Genomic DNA, 25099 nt, shown 5'->3' with positions numbered 1-25099 from the left:
TTCTAATTTTGTGAAAAGAAAACGAAAGTTTAAAGGGGATGATTGTGCACTAATTTTAACATACTTCACATAGATATTTAAACATTATATCCCATTTACACCGTTTCTGTTCGGCGAAATGCTGCCAAATTTTACACACTGCACCTTTAAGGCTCACCATTTGGATGGCTGGGGCATTATTTCTAAATCCAGCTTAGACATGTCAATGATCAGCCAGAATATTGACTTTGATGCATTTTTAGTTTTTTTTTTGTAGCATCCTCCTGAGGTACTTTTGGACAAAAACGTCCCATTGACTGGCATTTAAAGGGTTAAAATCCTGATAATTATCCACTATTTGACTGTTTTGATTAGAACTGAAGTCGATCAAGAGATTTGACCAAAAAAAGCAGAGAAAATGTTAATGTATAATATTTTTTGCAGTGTTTTGAAGTGGACATTTTTGCCCTTAATGGCTCCATAGGGTAGTACATTTTAAATCAGATGCTACACAAAAACTAAAAATGCATCAAAGTCAATATTTTGGCTGAGCATTGACATGTCCAAGCTGGATTTAGAAATAACGCCCCAGCCATCCAACATTTGGTTTGAGAAGGTTATCACAGTTTTTGTGTTTTTTCATAAAGAGCAACACTGACTTGAGGTAATCAAACTGGCATTTAAAGGGTTAAAATTGTCAAAATGATTGAGTGTTTGGTAGTTTTGAGCACAGCTGGAGTTGTTTAAGAGATTTATGCTGAAAAGCAAGAAAAGTGTAAATCTGTTCAGTTTTTACAGCAGTTTTTGGGAAGTGGACATTTTTGTCCTTAATGAGTCTAAAGGGCAGTGAGTTAGTTTCACGGTGTTCCCCTGAACTACTGGAGAAATTTGAATTCCTGAATTTGCCAAGAAAGAAACTTTATGACAAAAATTAGACCATAAGCACTAACACAGCCTAAATGGTGAGCAGAAAGAGGAAAAATGTGCCCAAATGGACAGAAATGTCCGTAGTGATGCCTGAGGGTTAATATTGATCATTTGTTTCTTGTCCCTCTTCTGCTAGCATAGCCTCGCTAACTTAACTGTATAGATATGGTGCAAAATAAAGTGATGCAGTTCTCCCCCTCCAATCATGCATTTGCTTTGTCTTGTATTCCTGTGCATGAGGCTGCTTAAAACGCCCCCCCGGGTCTTTGCAGCAGGGATATGAAGAGCATATTTGGTTAAACAGGTCGGATTCTGCAGAAGCTTCTTTGCATGAATTAATGGTCAGTTTTCCAGACAAAACAAGAACCATAAAGGTCTGTTTAAATGGCTGGCTGTGATTTATAAAATAAAAACATCATTAACAAAAAGCACACCAGAGAGAGAGATGACAGGATTTGGCTATTATATGTTTTTATAATAGAGCAGAGCCTTATTAGCATTAACTCCAGTATAAACATGTTTTTAGATGATTTCTACGTCTAAAGTTCAGCAGCAGAGAGGATCTCAGCAGGAGGCGATGACAGCTCGCTTTTATTTCCTCTGTATTAGTGCTCGATAAAACAACAAAGATGGTTTTTATTTCCCGGTTTTAGCCCTTTTGAGTGCGCGCTCTCCTTCAGCTGAGGAATGTTCAGAGAGGAGCGGCGGTATTAAAATGGCCGCTTACTGCCGGCTGTAAACGCTGCTGGAGAAATGAATGGAGGATATTTATAATAAATATGCTTTTATTATGGCTGCAGGCTCGTATATTAGTGTTCAGTGGAGAGAGGATCCTCTCACCCCTCTCTCTCCCTCCTCACTTCTCCTCATCCTCTCCTTTTTAAACCTGCCTGTCAAATCTAAATCCACTTTTTACTCTAACTTACTGTGGTACTCTGATCATCTTTAAAACCCACATTCAGGCCCACAAAAACAGCAACCTGAAGTGCAAAAACAAACATGTTCCCAACACATATAGTTCCATAAATTCTCTTCCTCAGTGCAAGAATTTGATGCATTTTTTACCAAGATTATCTTATATGAACGAGCATGCTGTTTGACCCTTTGACCCCTGTGCCCTCAAATTTTCTACCCTCTGGACACCTCCGAGGCCAAAAATGGACACGTACAAAAAAACTGCCATTAAATCAGCATACATCAATATTTTTTCTACTTTTTTTTCATAAATCTCTTCAACAACTTCAGACCTGCTCAAATCTACTAAATATTAAAAAAGTTTCAAGATTTTAACCCTTTAAATGCCAGTTTGATTATTTGAAATATTTGATTTTTTACTAAAAATCAGAAAAAGTGAATTATTTTCCATAAAATTAATAGTATAAAGATGGGGCTTTGGTGCTGATGAGAGTCTTGGAGGGGTCAAAGATTAGCAACTAAACTGATTTGATTGCATTAGTTTTTCTGTGTTGTTTTTGTATGTAGTGCCAGCTTTAACATTAGAGCACCCTCTGGACACCTTCAAGGCAAAAATGTACACGTACAAAAAACTGCCATTAAATCAGCAAACATCAATATTTTTTCTACTTTTTTTTCATAAATCTCTTCAACAACTTCAGACCTGCTCAAATCTACTAAATATTAAAAAAGTACGACCCTTTTAGGCGCAGAGCCAAAAACCTGAAAAAAGGTGATTTGCTTTGCTAACCTCTGCTGTGCATGGAGCTAAACAGATAGACTTATAGTTACTATAGGGACTATGCTATAGAGCAGTGTTACTCAAACAAAGAGCCAAATAGTTGAAAAATACCTTTGCAAGAGCCACAATCTAAGAGGCGAAAAGTGGCAAAAAACAGCTTGAAGTAGCACTAAAAATAGGTTAAAGGTGGCAAAATGGCCAAAAAGCAGCAAAAAATGGGTGAAAATGGGGAAAAAGAGTGGAAAAATGGTCAGAAAGTAGCAGAAATGGCTGAGAAGTGACCAAAAAAAAAGAGAGTGGAAAGTGTCTAAAATGGGCATTTAACGACAAAAGGTATCTTGAATGGGTGAAAAGTGGTGGGAAAATGGTGAAAGGGCACAAAAATGGGCTAAAAGTGGCAAAAAAAAAAAACGGTAAAAAGTTGCAAAAAAGTGTCAAAATGGGAAAAAAAAGTGGTATTTCATGGCAAAAGATAGATTAAACTGGTGAAAAGTGGCAAAAAAAAAAAAAGGTGAAAAGGGCTAAATGGGAAAAAAAAATGGCCAAAAGAAGAAACAAAAAACAAAGAAACAAGTGGCATTTAATGGCAAAAGGTTAAATGGACAAAAATATGCAAAAAATGATTTAAAAAAAAAAAGGGGGGGGGCAAAAATTGGGAAAAAGTGGCAAAAAGACATCAAAAAATGAACAAAAAAATTGGGGAAAAGAGGGACATTTAATGATGAAAGGTAGCGTAAATGGGAAAAACGGTGAAAAAGGGAAAAAATTGGATAAAAGTGGAAAAAATTGGGAAACAGTGGCAAAAAGAAGTTGTAAAATGGCCATAAAAATATGAAAAAGGGGTATTTAATGGCATTATAACAGAATAAGAGGGAAAGGCAGATGTTTAAGGACATTTGCAAACCAAAATATCCAAAATATATTAATGTTAAAAATGTTTGAAGATTAGACATAAATGTTTGAGATGTTGTTTAATTTTATTGGTTTAAATTTGAATTGTTTTTGTGGGTGGGGGTCCACTGAATGAATATTTTCTTCTAAGGGGACGCTCACTCTCACACACTTTGAAAACCCCTGAGGTATTTGAAATGTGAAATGTTTGCAGAAAGAAATTCAGAAACATCCTCCAAAACATGGCCGCTGTTTGCATGGATGTAATTTTAGTGGAAATCAAACAAACATTCATATTTATCTGCCTGTTACACACAAATGCACAAAGCAAAACGGCCTCCAGATCCCCACGCACACCCCCGGTCCGTCCTGAGTGTTTCAGCCCTCAGGACTTTTCTGGCTGATGGATGAGATTTAGCCCGGAGCGTGTCGACGCACACGCTCAGAAACGCGCTCCACCTGGAGCTCTGCTCGAGTCATTAACACGCTAAACAAATGAAATCTTCTCCACAAAAGGAATAAGCAGCCGTCCACGTATTAGCATGAGAAACACGATAAAAGTGCTCCTCCATTGTGTCCTTATCACACTCCCATAATGCACTGGGAGGCAGGGATTGGCCTTGGCGTTTGGACGTTCGACACCGGGCTTATCAGTGTCGGGGGCCCTCGCTCTGAACGTTCAAAGACCGCCATTGTTGTGAGATTTGGGGAGAACAGAGGAGAGATTTTCGGGTTCTTAGTGCACTCGGTGGATTTTATGAATGAGAGAGGGAGATGGAGAGAGAGAGGACTGATGAAAGAGATAAAAACAGAGCAGACAAACAAATCGACTGGAAGCTTTTAGGACATCGGTGCTGTTACGTGTAAGGATGGGAGAACATGTCAAAAATATTAAAATCAAGGAAATCACCAGAAAATTCACTTTGATTTCAGTGGTGCTCAAAGATGCATCAGCAGAAGTCTAAACTACAGGGCAAAAGCCATGAAACCTGTTTGTTTTTGACCCTTTAAGGCCTCCGTAGACATTAATGATGACACTGCTAATCACTGGGAACCTTTCAGCATTTATAACTCCATCCAAAAGACAACCACTCCTCAAAAACACCAAAATGTTGAAAAGTTTTTCAGTGCTGAAACTGGAGATGCTGCATTTTACCCTTTCACAAATATGAGTCATACAACAGTAAGTAAATGCCAAACCACATTTTAGTCTGAGAACCTGTGTAAATATGGGTACTTAGTAGCTTTGTTGATTGACTCAGGTCAAAATCTTGACATATAAGTGCAAAATTTTCTTGCTTGTTTGCAGTCACGACCCCTAAAGGTCAGATGTGGTGTAGGAAGTGGAGAAGTGTGGTTCAGAATCAATGGGAATAGAGAAAAGTTGGTTCATTAAAGCTCTAGGTAGACCTGCATGCTGCAGTTATTGCCAGAACATTTCTACATCCTCTGGCTGTGACCCCTACACTCTAGGGGTCACAGCCAAAGTGATTTTCACCACAGGTTAACTGATTTACCTGGAAAGGTAAAGGGATGTTAATGGGAAAACACTGATATACTAATAAGGCAATAAACCTTGTAGGGTACTAGTTAGATTGAATTAGTGTTTTTTTTTTTATTTGTTTTTGTTTTTGTATTTGTTCTTTTTAGTTATGAAGGTTGACGTCAGACTTTAAAGGATGACGCCATCTTTCAAAATTACCCAAAAGTTATAAAGGATGGCATCATCTTTCTAAATTAATCAACAGCTCTAAAGGATGACATCATCTCTTTAAATTAATCAAAGGCTTTAAATGATGTCATCATCTTTCTAAATTAATCAAATGCTTCAAATGATGACATCATCTTTCTAAATTAATCAACAGCTCTAAAGGATGACATCATCTCTTTAAATTAATCAAAGGCTTTAAATGATGACATCATCTTTCTAAATTAATCAACAGCTTTAAAGGATGACATCATCTCTTTAAATTAATCAAAGGCTTTAAATGATGTCATCATTTTTCTAAATTAATCAACAGCTTTAAAGGATGACATCATCTCTTTAAATTAATCAAAGGCTTTAAATGATGTCATCATTTTTCTAAATCAATCAACAGCTTTAAAGGATGACATCATCTCTTTAAATTAATCAAAGGCTTTAAATGATGTCATCATCTTTCTAAATTAATCAACAGCTTTAAAGGATGACATCATCTTTCTAAATTAACCAGCAGCTTCAAAGGATGACATCATCTTTCTAAATTAATCAAAGGCTTTGTACAATGATGTCATCTCTCTAAATTATTCAAATGCTTTAAAGGATGACATCATCTCTCTAAATTGATCAAATGCTTTAAATGATGACATCATCTCTCTAAATTAATCAAATGCTTTAAATGATGACATCATCTCTCTAAATTAATCAAATGCTTTAAAGGATGAAATCATCTTTCTTAATTAATCAAAGGCTTTGTACAATGATGTCATCTCTCTAAATTATTCAAATGCTTTAAAGGATGACATCATCTCTCTAAATTGATCAAATGCTTTAAATGATGACATCATCTCTCTAAATTAATCAAATGCTTTAAATGATGACATCATCTCTCTAAATTAATCAAATGCTTTAAAGGATGAAATCATCTTTCTTAATTAATCAAAGGCTTTGTAGAATGACGTCATCTCTCTAAATTGATCAAATGCTTTAAATGATGACATCATCTCTCTAAATTGATCAAATGCTTTAAATGATGACATCATCTCTCTAAATTAATCAAATGCTTTAAAGGATGACATCATCTTTCTTAATTAATCAAAGGCTTTGTAGAATGATGTCATCTTTCTAAATAATCAACAGCTTTAAAGGATGACGTCATCAAAGGCAGAGGACAAAATATTGGTCCACCTGGCGATGTGTTGCTTCACCCTGTGGGCTAAGAGACCGAGCGATGATGTGTTGTTCATTAACGGTACGGTTCTAGGAGCTGCCTCTTCGGTAGATGGCTCTCGTTTGAGAGCCACTTTCCTTTCTTCACTTTTTGACGTTATTGAATCTACATTAAAAAAAAAAGCCAAACTGATCACAAATGAAGAGCCATCTGGGAGCCAAAAGACCAGCTCATATTACTGAGCTGAGGTGGATTTCCCATCGCTGCCAGTGAGGCTGAACAGGCTGCAACAAGGTCAGGGTTTACCACGACAAATTGTACTGAACCAAAGCGGACTGCTGTCTGACTCCATCCCTCTTTGGATGGCAGCTTTAAACTTATGCCTTAAGTGGGCACTTTGTCCACTTAGAGGGCAACAAATCAAGGTTTTTGGCAAGTGTGGTTCACTTAAAAGGCCCATAGAGGACACCTTATCATGTTTGTCTATTATGGTGGCATACAAAGGGGCACTTTTGCAGAGTGAATGAAAAGATACCTCAAACCAAGATGTATCTACTATGAAACTTCGGGCTTAAATTCCCTCGTTACACAGCAGAGGATTATAGATTGCAGACACTTTTGGGTGTTATAATAAAATAGGATAGACTGAGTGCTCTCATGTCTAGAGGCTTAACCCTGTAAAGCCTGATGCTTTAAATAATAGCCAGAAAAATTTCATTTTTAAGGAACTGAGATGTTTATTTAACCTTATACTGCCATCCAAAAAAAAAAAAAAAAAAAAAGAAAAATTGGCATAAACTTACACATATATATGTATTTGTATCACAGTTGATACATCAGGCATTTCTGGCATCTGGTCATCCACTGGAGGGCATTTTTATTTCTCATAGTTTATACAAAAGGTTTTTAGAAAATTATTCATCATGTTGATTAGATAGAGGTCTCACAAAATCAGATATCAATTATGATACAGTTGGCTTGATAAAACACTCATAAGTCTGCTGTAACTGCAGAAGAAAATCTGTTATTTTTATCTGTAAGGTATATTAAGATTCCAAATATCTGGGAACTATTGCTTTTACAAGCTTCTTAATGTTTTACAATAGACAGGAATATATCTGAGACTTTGCATCCTCTAGTGGTGAACAACAGGAACTATAACAGTATGTTTTGCTCTGTGGTGAAGCCTACGGTGGCCTGATGGGGACATAATGCACAGCAATGACAGATGAAAAGCAAGCAAATCCAGTGAATTTAAAAGAGACGTGTTGTTTTTTTTCTTTGTGTGTACCTTTATCGAGCGTGTGTGCATCCTCTGAGCCCCTGCGTCTCAGCCTGGTAAACCCTGTTTGCTCTCTGGCTCTAAATTTCCGCTGACATGAAGCCCAGCAGACTGATTTAAGCCTTTACCTGTGTCTGTGTTACCTGTCCCTCTCTCTCAGCAGGCTTAACTTGTGTGATTTAATTTTGGCCATCTTTTCTCTGTAAAATACCCAGAATGCACCTCACCTGCCCTCATCAGTCCTCCTTAGAGAGAGAGAGGATCAGCTGTGGAAAAAAAGTGAGAGATGATGAACGACAAACATGAGACATGGAGCGCCGTGGTGGTTTTGTGTGTGTCTTTAACAAGTCAGCAGGTTGAAGAAGCTTTAGCGGTCTGGGACGGAGAGACTAGGGGGATGTGGATGTTTGGATGTGGATTTATTGATCCTGGTGAAGGATCTCTTACTCTCTGTTCCTCTCATGGGTTTAAAACCACACACACACACACAGAGGGTGTTCAGAGTTGGTGATTTATGACAGACTTCAGTAGGTCTGTTCATCACTTTACTTACACCACACAGATAAAGTCATTATGTTTGCATGCATTGTGGAGAAATGGAGGTCGAGTTTAACCGGGTGGTACAGACGCTACTTAAGTGAGAGTTTTTCAAGCAGCATGTTTGACTTTCCAGGAAGAGAATTGCTCGAAACGTCCATAAATATTGGTGCATTTGTTACAATGTATATTGCATGTTGCAGTATCACATAACACTCTGTTCCATTTTGCATCGTCCTTCCCACCATAACGCTGCTAAATGATGCTCAGTTCTGAGCTTGTACTGTGAAGCAAAGCAGTGAAGTGATGCCTGTGTTTTTTCCTCTCCACATTCAGGATGTAATAACAGCAACACACACACAGACCAGTGATGGTTGGCGCCTTCTTTAATCATTGTTTCTGTTGATCCTGCTGACCTCCTACTACAGGCTGGGAAAGATGAAGGGAGACAAGAGTCTAAAGGACTCTAGTATTGACCTTAGAGGCTAGCTGAGAACCTTTAACAGCTTTTCTCCCTCATTTGGTCATAAAGGGATTTTAATGGAAAACACTTATAAACTAATAATGCAGTAAACCTTGTGGAGAACAAGTTAGATTAATTTTTTTTTTTTTTTTTTTTAGCTGTGAAGGATGACATCAAAGGCTTCAAAGGATGGTGCCATCTTTCTAAATTAATCAACAGCTCTAAAGGATGACATCATCTTTCTAAATTAATCAAAGCCTTCAACGAAACATTTCATCTTTCTAAATTAATCAAATGCTTTAAAGGAAGATTTCATATTTCTTAATAAATCAAAGGCTTTAAAAGATGACATCATCTTCCTAAATTAATCAAATGCTTTAAAGGAAGACGTCATCTCTCTAAATTAATCAAAGGCTTTAAAGGATGACATCATCTTTCCAAATTAATCAAATGCTTTAAAGGATGACATCATCTTTCTAAATTATTCAAATGCTTTAAAGGATGACATCATCTCTCTAAATTAATCAAAGGCTTTAAAGGATGACATCATCTTTCCAAATTAATCAAATGCTTTAAAGGATGACATCATCTTTCTAAATTAATCAAATGCTTTAAAGGATGACATCATCTTTCTAAATTATTCAAATGCTTTAAAGGATGACATCATCTCTCTAAATTAATCAAAGGCTTTAAAGGATGACATCATCTCTCTAAATTATTCAAATGCTTTAAACAATGACATCATCTCTCTAAATTAATCAAATGCTTTAAAGGATGACATCATCTCTCTAAATTAATCAAATGCTTTAAAGGATGACATCATCTCTCTTAATTAATCAAAGGCTTTAAAGGATGACATCATCTTTCTAAATTATTCAAATGCTTTAAAGGATGACATCATCTCTCTAAATTAATCAGAGGCTTTAAAGGATGACATCATCTCTCTAAATTAATCAAAGGCTTTAAAGGATGACATCATCTCTCTAAATTAATCAACGGCTTTAAAGGATGACATCATCTTTCTAAATTATTCAAATGCTTTAAAGGATGACATCATCTCTCTTAATTAATCAAAGGCTTTAAAGGATGACATCATCTTGACGCCTGCATTTTTACTTCTCCTCATTGGGAATGTAATAACAGCAACACACAGACCAGTGATGGTTGGCACCTTCTTTAATCATTGTTTCTGTTGGTCATGATCCTGCAAACCAAGAAAACAGGGGTGGGAATAATAAATATTTAATAATAAATGAATAAAGCTTGTGTAGTCCTGGGGTAGAGTGACACCCAGGCTATTGCAATGCATCGATCAATCGATATTTTTACCCACCCCTAATCTGAGGTCATGTTGGATCTCTGCTCGCCCCTCCCTCTCTCTCTCCCTCTCTCTCGTCCCGATGATGTGATTGCTCTCAGTGCTGTGTGTTTTGTTTAGTCTAATAAATCACCATCTATCAGGGTCTTCGCTGACACGCTCACACTCACACAGTGGCGAACAGTTCATAATGGAGCGTTCATTTGTCATCCTCTGAGCTGTTGACAAGGAAAGTGTCCTGGATATGGGCAGTGTGTGTTTTCACCGCATTATAGTGAATGTGTGTGTTAGTGACAATAGAGATTCATCCCCATTCATCTGACTGATAACACACCAGCGCTGTCAGCTGGAGACTTCTGAAGAAAGCAAACATTCACACACTCCTCATGTGTGGCACAAACACACTTCTATAGACTGTAAACATGCTATAAAGTTAGCAACACCCTCTAATACACACGCTTTAGAGCACTATAAAGGCTGATACCTGGGTGAGACGACTTCCTGTTGCCCTTTGAGACTGACTCTGTGTGTAATTGAATGGACAGGATCCTAAACATGTTTAAAGCAGGATAAAGCTCCTAACAGGGATCCTCACATCCATGTAAACGTGCTCATCTAAGGGGGAAATAAATGAAGCTCCTCTGCAGACTTTTTTTCTCCCGTGTCCGTGGTTTCTCCTTTCTCTGACGGCGGCCGACGCCTCGTGAATCATTAACAGCGGAGTAATTATGCACTATCAAACTTGGAATATTACCCCACTTAGCTAATGTTTAATGCTGTAATTAATTCTGAACCCTGCGAGCCAACATCAATTTATTTGATTAGTACTTTGCAAAGTCACTCTGAGCTTTTTGACTGTTTTGAGGTGTGTGACTTTAAACTATATCCATATTAATTAAACTCTGATCCACAGAGTGAGGATCTGATTAATGGGCATTCTACGCTTCACTTTTTATGGCTTTGGTTTGTTGTTTGTTTCTTCAGACTTTGTTTATCCTTTCAAAATAAGAAAAAATATCCCTTTTTTAAACTCTGCTGGGTCTTTGCAGAGATCACATTAAAGTCAGTAGATTTTTTAATCAGTAGAAATCAAATAAAAAATCAGAAATTTTCTGCAGCTCTACGTGCGAGCATGTAATATTTACTGAAGATAAACATTATAAATGTACCATGTGAGAACCAGTGCTGTTAAACATTTTTGACAGGCCTATGTGCATATTTTTATTGCCCCTTCTCCATAACTCCAAACACAGATGCACGCTTAAATGCATGTTAAAAAAATTCAGATTTTAAGAATCTTGGATATGCACGCTAAAATGCTTTAAAAAACATTCAGATGTGGAAAATCTTGGATATGCACACTGAAATGCATTAAAAAAAATTCAGATTTAAAGTATCTTGGATATGCACGATTAAATGCATGACAAAAATATTTAGATAGAAAGTATCTTAAATATGCACACTTAAATATATGTTAAAACATTCAGATTTGAAGAATCTTGGATATGCACACTTAAATGAATGTTAAAAATATTTAGATTTAAAGAATCTTAAATATGCACACAAAAATGCATGTAAAAAAAACATTTAGGGCGCATTCACACCAGAGGTGTTTGGTCCACTTTAAACGAACTCTGGTCCGTTTTCCCAGATAGTCTGATTCGTTTGGAGCGATGTGAAAGCTCGAACACAAACTCCGGTGTGGACCAAACTCTGACTCTGGTCCGCTTGAAAACAGGGGGTCTTGGTCCGCTGCCAACCGAGCCCTGGTGCGGTCCGTTTGAGGTGTGAAAGCAAAATGGACCAACTTGTGAACCAAAGACAGGAAGTGACATAAAGCATAATGATACAGTCGCTAGAAAAAGTCTGTGAACCCTTTGGGATTTCTTGGATTTCTGCATAAATTGGTCACCAAATGTGTTCCGATCTTCATCTAAGTCACAACAATAGACAAACACAGTCTGCTTAAACTAATACTGCACAAAAAATGATATGTTTTCATGTTTGTATTGAACAAAACATGTAAACATTCACAGTGCAGGGTGGAAAAAGTATGTGAACCCCTAGGTTAATGACTGGTTGACCCTCCCTTGGCAGCAATAACCTCAACCAAACATTTCCTGTAGTTGCAGATCAGACCTGCACAACGGTCAGGAGGAATTTTGGACCATTCCTCTTTACAAAACTGTTTCAGTTCAGCAATATTCTTGGGAGGTCTGGTGTGCATCGCTCCCTTGAGGTCATGCCACAGCATCTCAATCGGGTTGAGGTCAGGACTCTGACTGGGCCACTCCAGAAGGCGTATTTTCTGTTGAAGCCATTCTGTTGTTGATTTACTTCTATGCTTTGGGTCGTTGTCCTGTTGCATCACCCATCCTCTGTTGAGCTTCAGTTGGTGGACAGACGGTCTTAAGTTTTCCTGTAAAATGTCTTGATAAAATTGGGAATTCATTTTTCCATCAATGACAGCAATCCGTCCAGGCCCTGAGGCAGCAAAGCAGCCCCACACCATGATGGCCCCTCCACCATATTTCACAGCTGGGATGAGGTTTTGATGTTGGTGTGCTGTGCCTTTTTTTCTCCACATAAAGCGTTGTGTGTTCCTTCCAAACAACTCTGTTTTGGTTTCATATATTGACAGAATATTTTGCCAGTAGTGCTGTGGAACATCCATGTGCTCTTTTGTAAACTTCAAACGTGCAGCAATGTTTTTTTTGGACAGCAGTGGCTTCCTCCATGGTGTCCTCCCATTAACTCCATTCTTGTTTAATGTTTTACTTATTGTAGATTTGTCAACACAAATGTGAGCATGTGCCAGAGATTTCTGTAAGTCTTTAGCTGACACTCTAGGAGTCTTCTTCACCTCATTGAGCATTCTGCTCTGTGCTCTTGCAGTCATCTTTACAGGACGACCACGCCTAGGGAGAGTAGCAACAGTGCTGAACCTTCTCCATTTGTAGACAGTCTGTCTTACCATGGACACATGAACATCAAGGCTTTAGAGATACTTTTGTAACCGTTTCCAACTTCATGCAAGTCAACAATTCTTGATCGTAGGTCTTCTGAGAGCTCTTTTGTGCCAGGCATGGTTCACATCAGGCAATGCTTCTTGAGAACAGCAAACTCCAACTGGTGTGTGTTTTTTAGAGGGCAGGGCAGCTTTAACCAACACATCCAATCTCATCACATTGATTGGACTCCAGGTTGGCTGACTCCTGGCTCTAATTAGCTCTTGGAGAAGTCATTAGCCTAGGGGTTCACATACTTTTTCCACCCTGCACTGTGAGTGTTTAAATGGTTTGATCAATAAAAACATGAAAACATCTCATTTTTTGCACAGTATTAGTTTAAGCAGACTGTGTTTGTCTATTGTTGTGACTTAGATGAAGATCGGAACACATTTGGTGACCAATTTATGCAGAAATCCAAGAAATCTCAAAGGGTTCACATACTTTTTCGAGCGACTGTATAAGGATTTATATGTGATTTAATACACTCAAATACATGTCGGTACCTCGCTTGGCATCTGTGTAGCCATAGCAACACGTCATGTCTGATCTTATTTATTCGACTCCTGTAAAAGATGACATGTAGGACAGCTCACCGTCTCGCTGGCTGCTCCTTATGCCCCAATGCAAGAGCAGAAACCCCAAGACAGCGTAAATTCAGTGTTTTTTTCATTGTTTATGTGGAAAAAAGACCAGTGGAAGGAGCTGGATTTCCCCGCTTCATCTTCTTCTACGCCAGCTTTTCTTCTTGGTCGCTGTTTGTTTGTGATGACAGCGCCCCTAGCGGGTAGATGTTGTCAGTGTCCAGACGGTTTGGTCCGTTTAACAAAGAGCAGTGCACACTTAAATGCATGTTAAAAATATTCAGATTTTAAGAATTTTGCATATGCACTAAAGTATCCTGGGCTATATGTCATTCTGCTTCCTGTTTACCATGCAAAAAGTGATATATGTTGCAAATTTTCAACTCATATTGGTCCAACACTTTACATGAAACTCTCACATTTTTCATTCCCAGCAGAAACAAGTGGGAAACAACTATTTCAGTGGATTTAAACTCCTAAATCTTTGTATATTTCATGCCTCTTTGGCGCCGACTGTCCTTTAAAGACAAAAGGTTCTGGGGAAAGAAAAATCACTGTTCTGTTATGAAATGACTTGGCTAACCTCTGTGTAAAGTCTGGAAGGATATCATGATGTATGGAGGACAGGGTTGCCAATGTCTCTGGCTGATTAAAGCTCTCTGGTTGCCGTACATCTTCAATGCGTGCTCCAGTGGGAAACAGACTGTGGCTTTAACTGTGCCTTCAAAAAGAGTCATTTCTACAACCGAGAATAAACATAAAAATAAACTTATTCCAGTCTTAAATGGAGGTACTGGAGCAGAAGCATGACAAAATGACAAAAGACTTGCCAAAAGTATTCGCTCACCTGCCTTGACTCACATATGAACTTCAGTGACATCCCATTCTTAATCCATAGGGTTTAATATGACGTGGGTCCACCCTTTGCAGTTATAACAGCTTCAGCTCTTTTGGGAAGGCTTTCCACAAGGTTGAGGAGTGTGTTTATGGGAATTTTTGACCATTCTTCCAGAAGTGCATTTGTGAGGTCACACACTGATGTTGGACCAGAAGGCCTGGCTCTCAGTCTCCACTCTAATTCATCCCAAAGGTGTTCTGTGGGGTTGAGGTCAGGACTCTGTGCAGGCCAGTCAAGTTGATCCACACCAAACTCTCTCCTCCATGTCTTTATGGACCTTGCTTTGTGCACTGGTGCACAGTCATGTTGGAACAGGAAGGGGCCATCCCCAAACTGTTCCCACAAAGTTGGGAGCATGGAATTGTCCAAAATCTCTTGGTATGCTGAAGCATTCAGAGTTCCTTTGACTGGAACTAAGGGGCCAAGCCCAGCTCCTGAAGAAAAAGCCCACACCATAATCCCCCCTCCACCAAACTTTACACTTGGCACAACGCAGTCAGACAAGTACCGTTCTCCTGGCAACTGCCAAACCCAGACTGGTCCATCGGATTGCCAGACGGAGAAGCACGATTGGTCACTCCAGAGAAGGTGTCTTCACTGTTCTAGAGTCCAGTGGCGGTGTGCTTTACACCACTGCATCCCACGCTTTGCATTGCTCTTGGTGATGTATGGCTTGGATGCAGCTGCTCGGCCATGGAAGTCCATTCATGAAGCTCTCTACCACTGTTCTGGAGCTAATCTGAAGGGCACATGAAGTTTGGAGATACGACGGAGTATTAGGCCCACACGAAGAGAAAAAAAAAATCAAAGAATAATTTTTTTTTTTGACATAATATCATGAGGAAAAAAACTTGTAAATTACAAGAAAAAATTGTAACATTACAAGAATAAAGTCGTAACATTACGAGAAAAAAATCGTAATACTACGAGAATAAAGTTGTAATATTATGAGAATAAAATACTACACGAAAGACAGTCTGCCGCGGCGCCGCAGATCTACGACAGAGTATTGTTCTGATTCTGATAAAAATTTGATGCTGATGTGCCAAAAGATGAAGTATTTCCTTATTTGTGAAACCGACACTAAAGTATAGCTTCACAAGATGCTCAACATTGCTCATTTTAACGGAGGCGGTGCCCCGGCAGACTGTCTTTCTTGTAATATTTCATTCTTGTAATATTATGACTTTTTTTCTCGTAATACTACGACTTTTTTCTCGTAATATTACGACTTTTTTCTCGTAATATTACGACTTTATTCTCGTAATATTACGACTTTATTCTCGTAATGTCAAAAAAAAAAATTTGTTTTTTTCTATCTTCATGTGGCCCTAATACTCCCTCATATGGAGGATTGTAGCGATTGACCCTGCAGAAAGGTGGCGACCCCTGCGCACTGTGTGCCTCAGCATCCGCTGACCCCACGCCATCATTTTACGTGGTCTAACACTTGGTGGGTGAGTTGCTGTCGTTCCCAATGGCTTCCACTTTGTTATAATACCACTGACAGTTGACTGTGGAATATTTAGGAGCCAGGAAACTTCACCACTGGACTTGTTGCACAGGTGGCATCCTATCACAGTACCACGCTGGAATTCACTGAGCCCCTGAGAGCGAGCCATTCTTTCACTAATGTTTGTAGAAACAGTCTGCATGCCTAGGTGATGATTTTATACACCTGTGGCCACGGAAGTGATTGGAACACCTGATTTCAGTTATTTGGATGAGTGAGTGAATACTTTTGGCGATATAGTGTACATGCATATGCATGTGCACCATCTTCATGCTTTATTAGTACTTTTAACAGCTGTGCATTTCACATTAGAGAAACTTTATCCTCCTGCATGTCTTTGCTAACTCAGTAAACGTGCCGATGGCTCCATGCTGATTGGTCAGTACTCTTCGGACTGGTTCATATTAGTCCACAGTAATGAGCTTTTTCCCAGCCTACAGTATGATAATTTCCTTAAAGTGTAGCAGCAGTGATTGTCTGAATGTCTAATTCCATCTCTGCTCCATTCCCCCGCTGTAATTAGCTCCAGCAGTGACTTTATGTAAAATAGTTGTGGCAAGTTTTAATTGATTAAAAGTCGGCGTGTTATTTCCAGGAAGAACAATGTAGATCCAATTAGCACTGTAACGTGTAAACATGAACACTAACTCCCATGGTGCACCGGGGTCTGCGTGCCTGCCTTGTTCAGTGATCAGTCTCATTTCTTAATCATCACTTTCTGCTCCAGATGAGACTTTATGAGGGGACTAAATTGCCTTAAAGGGATTTCTTATTAAAGGGATTACACCCATGTAATCCCCTCAGTCCCAGTGGACCCCCAAAAAACCTGACACACACTGGCACAAACACACACTTTTACAGTACATAACCAGATTAGCGTGAGGAAATAAATGTACACAATGTTTTTGATACGCTACAAATGAAAACACTGGTTAAACGGCGCCGTACAAACATCCCGTAGAAAATCCGGCCTGTGTGTTTGTCTCATTCTCAAACTCCGAGTGTCTGTGTGCGTTTGTAACCTTGAATCTGCACGCCGTGTAGAACGCTTTGGTTTCCCTCGTCTCATCCCCAATTAACGAAGACAAATCCGCCTCTATCTCCGCTAATGAGAGTGTTTAAGGTGAAGGGACTCGGTATTTATTTAATAAGAAGAAGCTTATTTATTCCATTTCCATAAGAAAGGAAAGCCAGCGCTGATTCACAGAGGGACAGATTACAGGGGGAGGAGAAAGAGCAGGAAGAAAGGATGGAGAGGAGGAAAGAGGAGAGAAAAGGAAGTGTGGATAAGAGGATGAGAGGAGGAGGAGGAAGAGGAGGATAGTGGGAATAATGGAGGTTAAAATGTTGGGGTTATGAAAGAGGAAAAGGCCGTTAGAGGGGCACCAAAGAGGCTGATTTATGGGTGCTGCCTGCTGACTGTGACAGCAGTAGGTATATGGACAAAAGTATTTGGCCATCTGACTTTACACCAGCAGGTGCTGCCTGCTGACTGTGACAGCAGTAGGTATATGGACAAAAGTTTTTGGAGTGTTTCTTTGGGAATAAGCCCATTCATTCTGTAGAGCATTCATGAACTCAGGCTCTGATGTTGGCCCAGAAGGCCTGACTCTGTTCTAAAAGGTGCTGGATGGGGTTGAGGCCCTCCCCAAACTTTTGCCACACAGTTTTAAGCATAGCATGGTCTAGAATGTCTTGGTATGCTAAAGCATTAAGATTGGCCTTCACGGGAGATAAGGGGGAAAAGCGGCCCCATATCATTATCCTTCCTCCACCAAACTTTACAGTCAGGTAGGTAATGTTCTCCTATCTGACTGCCAAACAGAGAAGTGAAGGAATGGCGGCTCTGATGGCCGATATGGAGGCAGCCGATCTCCTGTCAGACAGCGAGCATGCAATGCAATATCTGAAGCTAGCAGCTGCTGGGACAAGTGTGGACTTAAATAATGAAGGAATAAGATATTAGATGAAAGAACAAAGAGCTGAAATGATAACCTGTTTCTCTGTTTTTCCTGCAGGTGGAGCTAACTGGCAGCAGCGTCTTTGACTACATCCACCCCGGCGATCACGTGGAGATGGCAGAACAGCTGGGCATGAAGCTTCCTCCAGGTAGAGGGATGTCTCTGTCCCAGGGGGCCGTCAATGAGGACGGGGCGTCATCGGCATCATCGTCGTCGCACTCTGAGACACCAGAACCAGGTAGGAACCAAGGGACAGAAGAATGGCAGGGAAAGCCTTTGCTTGTTTTTGTTAGCTTGCTACTTCCCTGTTTGCCAGCCTTTATGCCGAGCTAACAGGCCTCCTCCTGTACTTTCACATTGAGAGCACTGATAGAGGAAGTTTGGTGGCATTTTTCTTGGTCATGTTTGGTGTGATGCCTTCTCTTGTTCCCAGTCTTTGTACTAATCTAGTACCACTTGCAGTGAACATATATAGCTGTTATGGGAAGAGTCAATTGGAGTTTTTCCCTCATTTCTTCAAGTCTAACTGGCTGTCTGTTCAAGTTTAAGTGTCTGATGGGAGGAGTACATTTTTGGTTTGTGATTGTTGTTGTTTCATCGGATTTTTCCCTTTCTTTCATATCTTCCTGCTAGCAGTAGTTTCTTAAAAACTGCACACATTTGAAGGTTTTCTTTTCTTTATTTTACCCTTTGGGAAATTCTTTAACATGCTCACATTTACTTCCAATATTTCAACATTTATTTACAGCCCCAATTCTAAAAAAGTTGGGTCAGTGTGTAAACTATGAACAAAAACATAACATGATGATTGTTGAATGTCATAAACCCATATTTCACTCCCAATAGAACAACTACGACATTTAACTGCTAACCAGCTGTAACTGTCATTGGTGGATGGCACGGCCATCTTTTTTGACAGATGATGATTTCTGGAATGTTCCTGAGCCCATGCAGTAACTTCAGTACAGAATCATGCCTGTCTCTAATGCAGGGGCCCCTGATGGCCCCTTCAGCATTGTCCATTGCTCACAGAGATTTCTCCAGATTCTCTGAATCCGTTGATGATACACTATATTGCCAAAAGTATTCACTCACCCATCCAAATAATTGAAATCAGGTGTTCCAGTCACTTCCGTGGCCACAGGTGTATAAAATCATCACCTAGGCATGCAGACTGTTTCTACAAACATTAGTGAAAGAATGGCTCGCTCTCAGGAGCTCAGTGAATTCCAGCGTGGTACTGTGATAGGATGCCACCTGTGCAACAAGTCCAGTGGTGAAATTTCCTGGCTCCTAAATATTCCACAGTCAACTGTCAGTGGTGTTATAACAAAGTGGAAGCCATTGGGAACGACAGCAACTCACCCACCAAGTGGTAGGCCATGTAAAATGACGGAGCGGGGTCAGCGGATGCTGAGGCACATAGTGTGCAGAGGTGGCCACCTTTCTGCAGAGTCAATGGCTACAGACCTCCAAACTTCATGTGGCCTTCAGATTAGCTCCAGAACAGTGGTAGAGAGTTTCATGAATGGGTTTCAATGGCCGAGCAGCTGCATCCAAGCCAGACACCTGGGATGCAGTGGTGTAAAGCACGCCACCACTGGACTCTAGAGCAGCGGAGACGCCTTCTCTGGAGTGATGAATCACAGTTCTCCATCTGGCAATCTGATGGACCAGTCTGGGTTTGGCAGTTGCCAGGAGAACAGTACTTGTCTGACTGCATTGTGCCAAGTGTAAAATTTGGTGGAGGGGGAATTATGGTGAGGGCTTGTTCTTCAGGAGCTGGGCTTGGCCCCTTAGTTCCAGTCAAAGGAACTCTGAATGCTTCAGCATACCAAGAGATTTTGGACAATTCCATGCTCCCAACTTTGTGGGAACAGTTTGGGGATGGCCCCTTCCTGTTCCAACATGACTGTGCACCAGTGCACAAAGCAAGGTCCATAAAGACATGGATGAGAGAGTTTGGTGTGGATCAACTTGACTGGCCTGCACAGAGTCCTGACCTCAACCCCACAGAACACCTTTGGGATGAATTAGAGTGGAGACTGAGAGCCAGGCCTTCTGGTCCAACATCAGTGTGTGACCTCACAAATGCGCTTCTGGAAGAATGGTTTAATGTGACGGCAGGTGGACCGCCGTCATATTAAACCCTATGGATTCAAAATAGGATGTCACTTTATACGAGTCAAGGCAGGTGAGCGAATACTTTTGGCAATATAGTGTATAATGGACTTTAGATGGAGGGAGATTCAAAGTCATTGCAATGCCAGTTGAGGAAGTATTGCTCAATTTTCAGAGTCATGTACTCAGTCACGCCTCTGACCTGTTGCAAAATAACTTTATTAGTTGCTTACTAGTTTTTCCACTTACTTTTCCAGCCTTTTGTTGCACTGCAACAAATCATTTGGATTTGATGGATTGCTTCCATCAAATCTAAATGAGTTGCTATTTTTCCTGAATGGGTAAAATGTCTCAATTTCAACGTCTGATATGTTTTTTAATGATGTATTTAGAATAAAAAATGTATTTATAAGATTTAACAACTGTTGCATTCTGTTTATATTTACACTTCAGATTAATGGTTCTAAAATGGTGTGCCAAGGCACGCTAGTGAACCTTAAGGCAAGTCTAGGTGTGCCGTGGGAATTTGTACCATACATTACTACAACTTTATGGCAAGAACTGTAACCAGTCCCGCCCACAGATCTGACTGGGACCCTGTAAAAACCCCAGAGAATGGGACCTCACCAGTTGGGATTTATTGATATCAGTGTATGTGTGTTGGATCAGTAGCATTGGTGCTAGCATCCTGGCTAACAGTTACCTCATTAAGAGCTGAAAAGCATGGCAAGCCATTATTGGGTTGAATAAGTGTTAAAGTGATTACTTTGTGCTATCTTTAACCAGGTTAACCAATTTTCCACTAATTTCTGCAACTTTTTACCACATTTAACCAATTTTTACTACCCTTTTGCCACTTTTCACACAATTTTGCTGTTGTTTGGTCATTTTTTGCCATTTTCTCCCATAACTTTTAACCCCTTCTTACCACCTTGTAGTAACTTTAACCCTTATTGCCACTTTTCTGCCACTTGTGATCTATTTTGCCACCTTTTGCCACTTTTTACCCACTTCTGCCCTTTTTTCTTATCACTTTTATCCATTTTTTACCACCATGGTTAATCCTTTTGGGCCAATTATAACCCATTTTTGCCATTATTTTGCCATTTTCAACAAGTTTTGCCAATTTCAACCTATTGGTTGGCCACTTTTTTACCAATTTTCGCCCATTACTGACTTCGTTTAGCCACTTTTTGCCCAATTTTGCCATGTTTTTTCATCACCTTTAACCCATTTTTGCCACCTTTTGCACACTCTTGCCATCTCCATGATGCCCCAGTTGTCTGGGCCTCAGAAAGCTCCCCCCTTTATCTCTCCTTATAGGCCACCTTGACTGTAACATTATTCAAAAGTCTGTTTTATAACGATTTAAATATGGTGTGCCTTGGGCGAAAAAAGTTTGAAAACCACTGCTTTAGACAGTGTCCCAACTTTTTTGGAATTTGGGTTGTAGATGTCTGCATGTGCAACCCTTACTCTTCGACCTTGATGAACTTTGCTTTGCGGTATCCCAGCATTCCTTGCAGCCAGCTTGAATACATTAGCAGCCCGGTTGTGAAGCCATCACAGCTGTAAACTGGAAAAGGACACATTCCTCATTGGAATTCTTTGCATTGCCGTCTTCTATCCCTCCATCTTTGTATCCCTCCATCCCACATGTTTGAGACGTTTTACCTTCCAATCGGTTTTCACCGTGGCTCTCCCACTCCCCCTCTCTCTTATGCTGATGATAATTTAAGTATTAGGGGAAAATCCATTTATAAATTAAACAAAATGACTTGATATCCATCGAGTCCCTTAGTTCATCAGCCTGTTCAAACAAGGAGGGGAAGATTGGCTTCGCGGCGGCCGGGGTCTTCGGAGACGGCGCGGTAATTAGATCTGCCGCGGATTTATTCTTGGCTGATTGGTGCTGGTGATGGGTGAGGGTGTGGGGGGTTTTAAATTAATTGGAGATCCACATTTGAGGTTTTTGTTCTTTTTTTTTTCTCCTGTCTTTGACTTTCTGCAAACCTCTAACTGAGCCTCCCCACGCACCCGGCGATGAGAGGACATACATGTGGTCGTCAAAGTCAATTTGTCTGCAGAGAAAGGAGAGATCTGAAAACACTGATGGCTGTTTCCCAGTGCTAATTTACCCCAAAGATCCAAAGATATGAAGACGCTGAGGAAGAATAAAGCAGGACGGGGGTTTATAGGGACGTCTCAGTGATTCCCAAAGTTAATTTGACCAGAGAGAGAGAGAAAGAACCACAGAGAGGAGGAGGAGGAGAGGACGACAAAGGTGTTTGTTCTCCCTTGTTAATTTGTCTAGAGAGGAAGATGGAAGAGAAAGAAAGAAAGAAAGCGAGGCAGGGGATGTAGGGACGTGTTTGAATGTGCATGAGTGCTTAGCAATGTTAATTTGACCAAAGAAAGAAAGGAGAGGCAGACGAGAGGAAGGGAGAGCTTTCAGACGGACATGAGGAGTGATCCCTGATGATAATGTGAGCAGAGAGAAAGAAGAGGAGGATTAGGATTCATGTATGTGTTCTTTAATGTTAATTTGTCTGGAGGAACGGAGGGAGGAGGAGGAGGAGGGGGAGGTATGAATTTGTATGAATGTTTCCCAGGAGGAGGCGGGGCTTATATCCTGGGGTTCATTTCTCTAAAAGACAATGAGGTGAACGTCCATCTGTCCTTGTGTCTGTTCTCTAAAACAGAGGTTCTCAGCCCACGACCCCCAAAACAAAGGTGCCAGGGACTGGGGACTGGGGACCCCCACTGGACCTGAAGGTGGCTGAACACAGCCATGAACATTCAAGGATAGTCACGTGGAGACAAGGCCGCTCATTAGGGGGGAATGGGAGGCCCAGCCAAACTGGTGCCCAGCAAAAATCATGGTCCACTGTAGAGTTAAGCTGTGGTATCTGATATTTAACCTGAATAATAACCACTCTGATCAATGAAACACATTTTAATTCATTTGGGTTGTAAGTAGCCCTCCTAAAATGTTAATCCTTTAGTTAAAAACAGAATAAAAATATGTTAAAAATAGCTAAAGTGGGTTAATAATGGCAAAAAACAGTGGAAAAGCTGGTGAGATTGGATTTTAAAAGAAGCAGAAATGGGTTAGAAATGCCAAAAATTAGATAAAAAAGGCAGAAAATAACCAAGAAATGGGTTAAAGTGGCAAAAATTGGCATTTTAAGAGCTAAAAGGGGATTCAGAATGGCTGAAATGGCGTTAAAGTGGCAAACATAAGTGGAAAGTTTGTGAAATGGGATGAAAATTAACAACTGGCAAAAAAAGGTTTAGCTGAGGCAGAAATAGAAATGGGTTAAAATGGCAAAAATGGGCATATCAAACTGTGAAATGTGGCTTACAGAGCGGTGAAAGGGGTTAATAGTAGCAATAATGGATCAGCAGAGCCAACAACAGGCAGAGAGTGGCCAGATTTGGTTTAGACGTGGCAGAAAGGGTTTGAAATTGACAAAAAATGGGTTTGAAGTTGCAAAACTATGTTTGGGTGCCAGAGTTTTTTCAAGAAAATATTCAATTTTGATACCGAGATTTCCAAAAGCAGTAGCTTGAAGTGGTCAGAGATAAAGGCATACTGTAAATGAGAAAAACCTTCAGCATGACCCAAACTTTGGGATGGGAGTAAATTCACTCATCTAATTTGCATATTCTGACATCACCGGGCGGCCTCCATCGCCATTGGTTGTGTGATTTCTCCCATGGCTTCTACTCTAGGCCAGTGGTTCTCAATGTTGGGGTTGGGACCCCATTTGGGGTCACGAGACACTGAAAGGGGGTCTCCAGGTGCCTTAAAAACTAAAAACATTTTTTAAATTACTCTGTTGCCACTTTACACCAATTTTGCCTGGTTTTTATCACTTTTTCCCTCAAAGTTTATCAATTTTAACCCATTATTGCAACTTAAAACCCATCTTTTGCCCATTTTAAAGCCTTTCCACCACTTTTTTCTGCCTGTTTTTGCCACTTCTAAACCAAATCTTGCAACTCTCTGCCTGTTGTTGGCTCTCTTGATCCATTATTGCCACTATTAACCCCTTTTACCACTTTTTAAGCCACATCTCACAATTTGATATGCCCAATTTTCTTGCCAGTTTCTGACTTTTGCTGCATCAGCTAAGTCTTTTTTTGTCAGTTTAAATCAATTTTCATCCCTTTTCACCAAATTTCCACCTATTTTTGCCAATTTAAAGCAGCAACAGTCACTGTTTAACTCCATTTTACCACTGTTTATGCCCATTTTTGCCACTTTCACCCATTTTTGCCTCTTTTTTTTTGGCTATTTTTATCTAATTTGTACCACTTCTAACCCATTTGTGCTACTTTTTAAATCTAATAACCTATCTACCCTTTTCACATTTTTTTGCCATTATCAACCCATTTTTGCATTTTTTAACCAATTTTAGTTATCTTTAAATGAAGGGATTTACATTTTTCAGCAGGCTATTTACACAAACTATTTGAAAATAATGGGATGAAAGTGTCTGCTATGTGACTTGGTAACATTTTTGCAGGCCTTCATGGCCCCCCTAAGGCTGGGCAGCCTTGTCTGCACATGACTGTTCTTAACTGTGCATGACTGTGTCCAGCTGCCTTCAGGTACAGTGGGAGTCCCCGGTCTCTGGAACCTTTATTTTGGGGGTTGCGGGCTGAAAAGGTTGAGAAGCTCTGCCGTAGATGACCCTGATTGGTCAGGTCCGTTCTCAGACTTTGTGTCAGGCTGGAGCTAGATGGATCTGTCTGCTGACGGCTGTGGAATCTGGACAATCCTTCTGCTTTGCAAGTTAATGGCACTGCATTTCCCATAATTCCTCAGTGTCACAGCAGTGTCTTCAAGAGCGAAGTTTGGCTGTCGTCGGCTACAGGATAAATGTTAACGGTTGTAACAGAGCTCCAGATCAGCCACAGAAGTTTCAGTAGGCAGTTTAAGGGCAGCTCATAACACAAAATGTCAATATTTGAACCCTCATTGATTTAAAGTACCACTAAATCCCCCGCGTAAAAGTTGTCTGAGGGTTTAGTTACTCTATCTT

The 25099-nt window shown here is 40.1% G+C and overlaps 1 protein-coding gene across 1 annotated transcript in view; it reads left to right on the top strand.

The window, feature by feature from the left end:
- LOC121526387 (neuronal PAS domain-containing protein 3) overlaps window positions 1-25099 on the top strand; it is a 471697-nt gene that overhangs the window by 371507 nt on the left and 75091 nt on the right. Inside the window, exon 6 of the mRNA XM_041812958.1 lies at window positions 17985-18165. Within this exon, the coding sequence (XP_041668892.1) occupies window positions 17985-18165 (181 nt within the window). The remainder of the gene's footprint in view (window positions 1-17984; window positions 18166-25099) is intronic.

The sequence above is a fragment of the Cheilinus undulatus genome, linkage group 18 (assembly GCF_018320785.1).
Source record: "Cheilinus undulatus linkage group 18, ASM1832078v1, whole genome shotgun sequence".
NCBI classification, from domain to species: domain Eukaryota; kingdom Metazoa; phylum Chordata; class Actinopteri; order Labriformes; family Labridae; genus Cheilinus; species Cheilinus undulatus.
The sequence above is the reverse complement of the archived record's forward strand: the minus strand, read 5'-3'. Positions and strand labels throughout refer to the sequence as shown.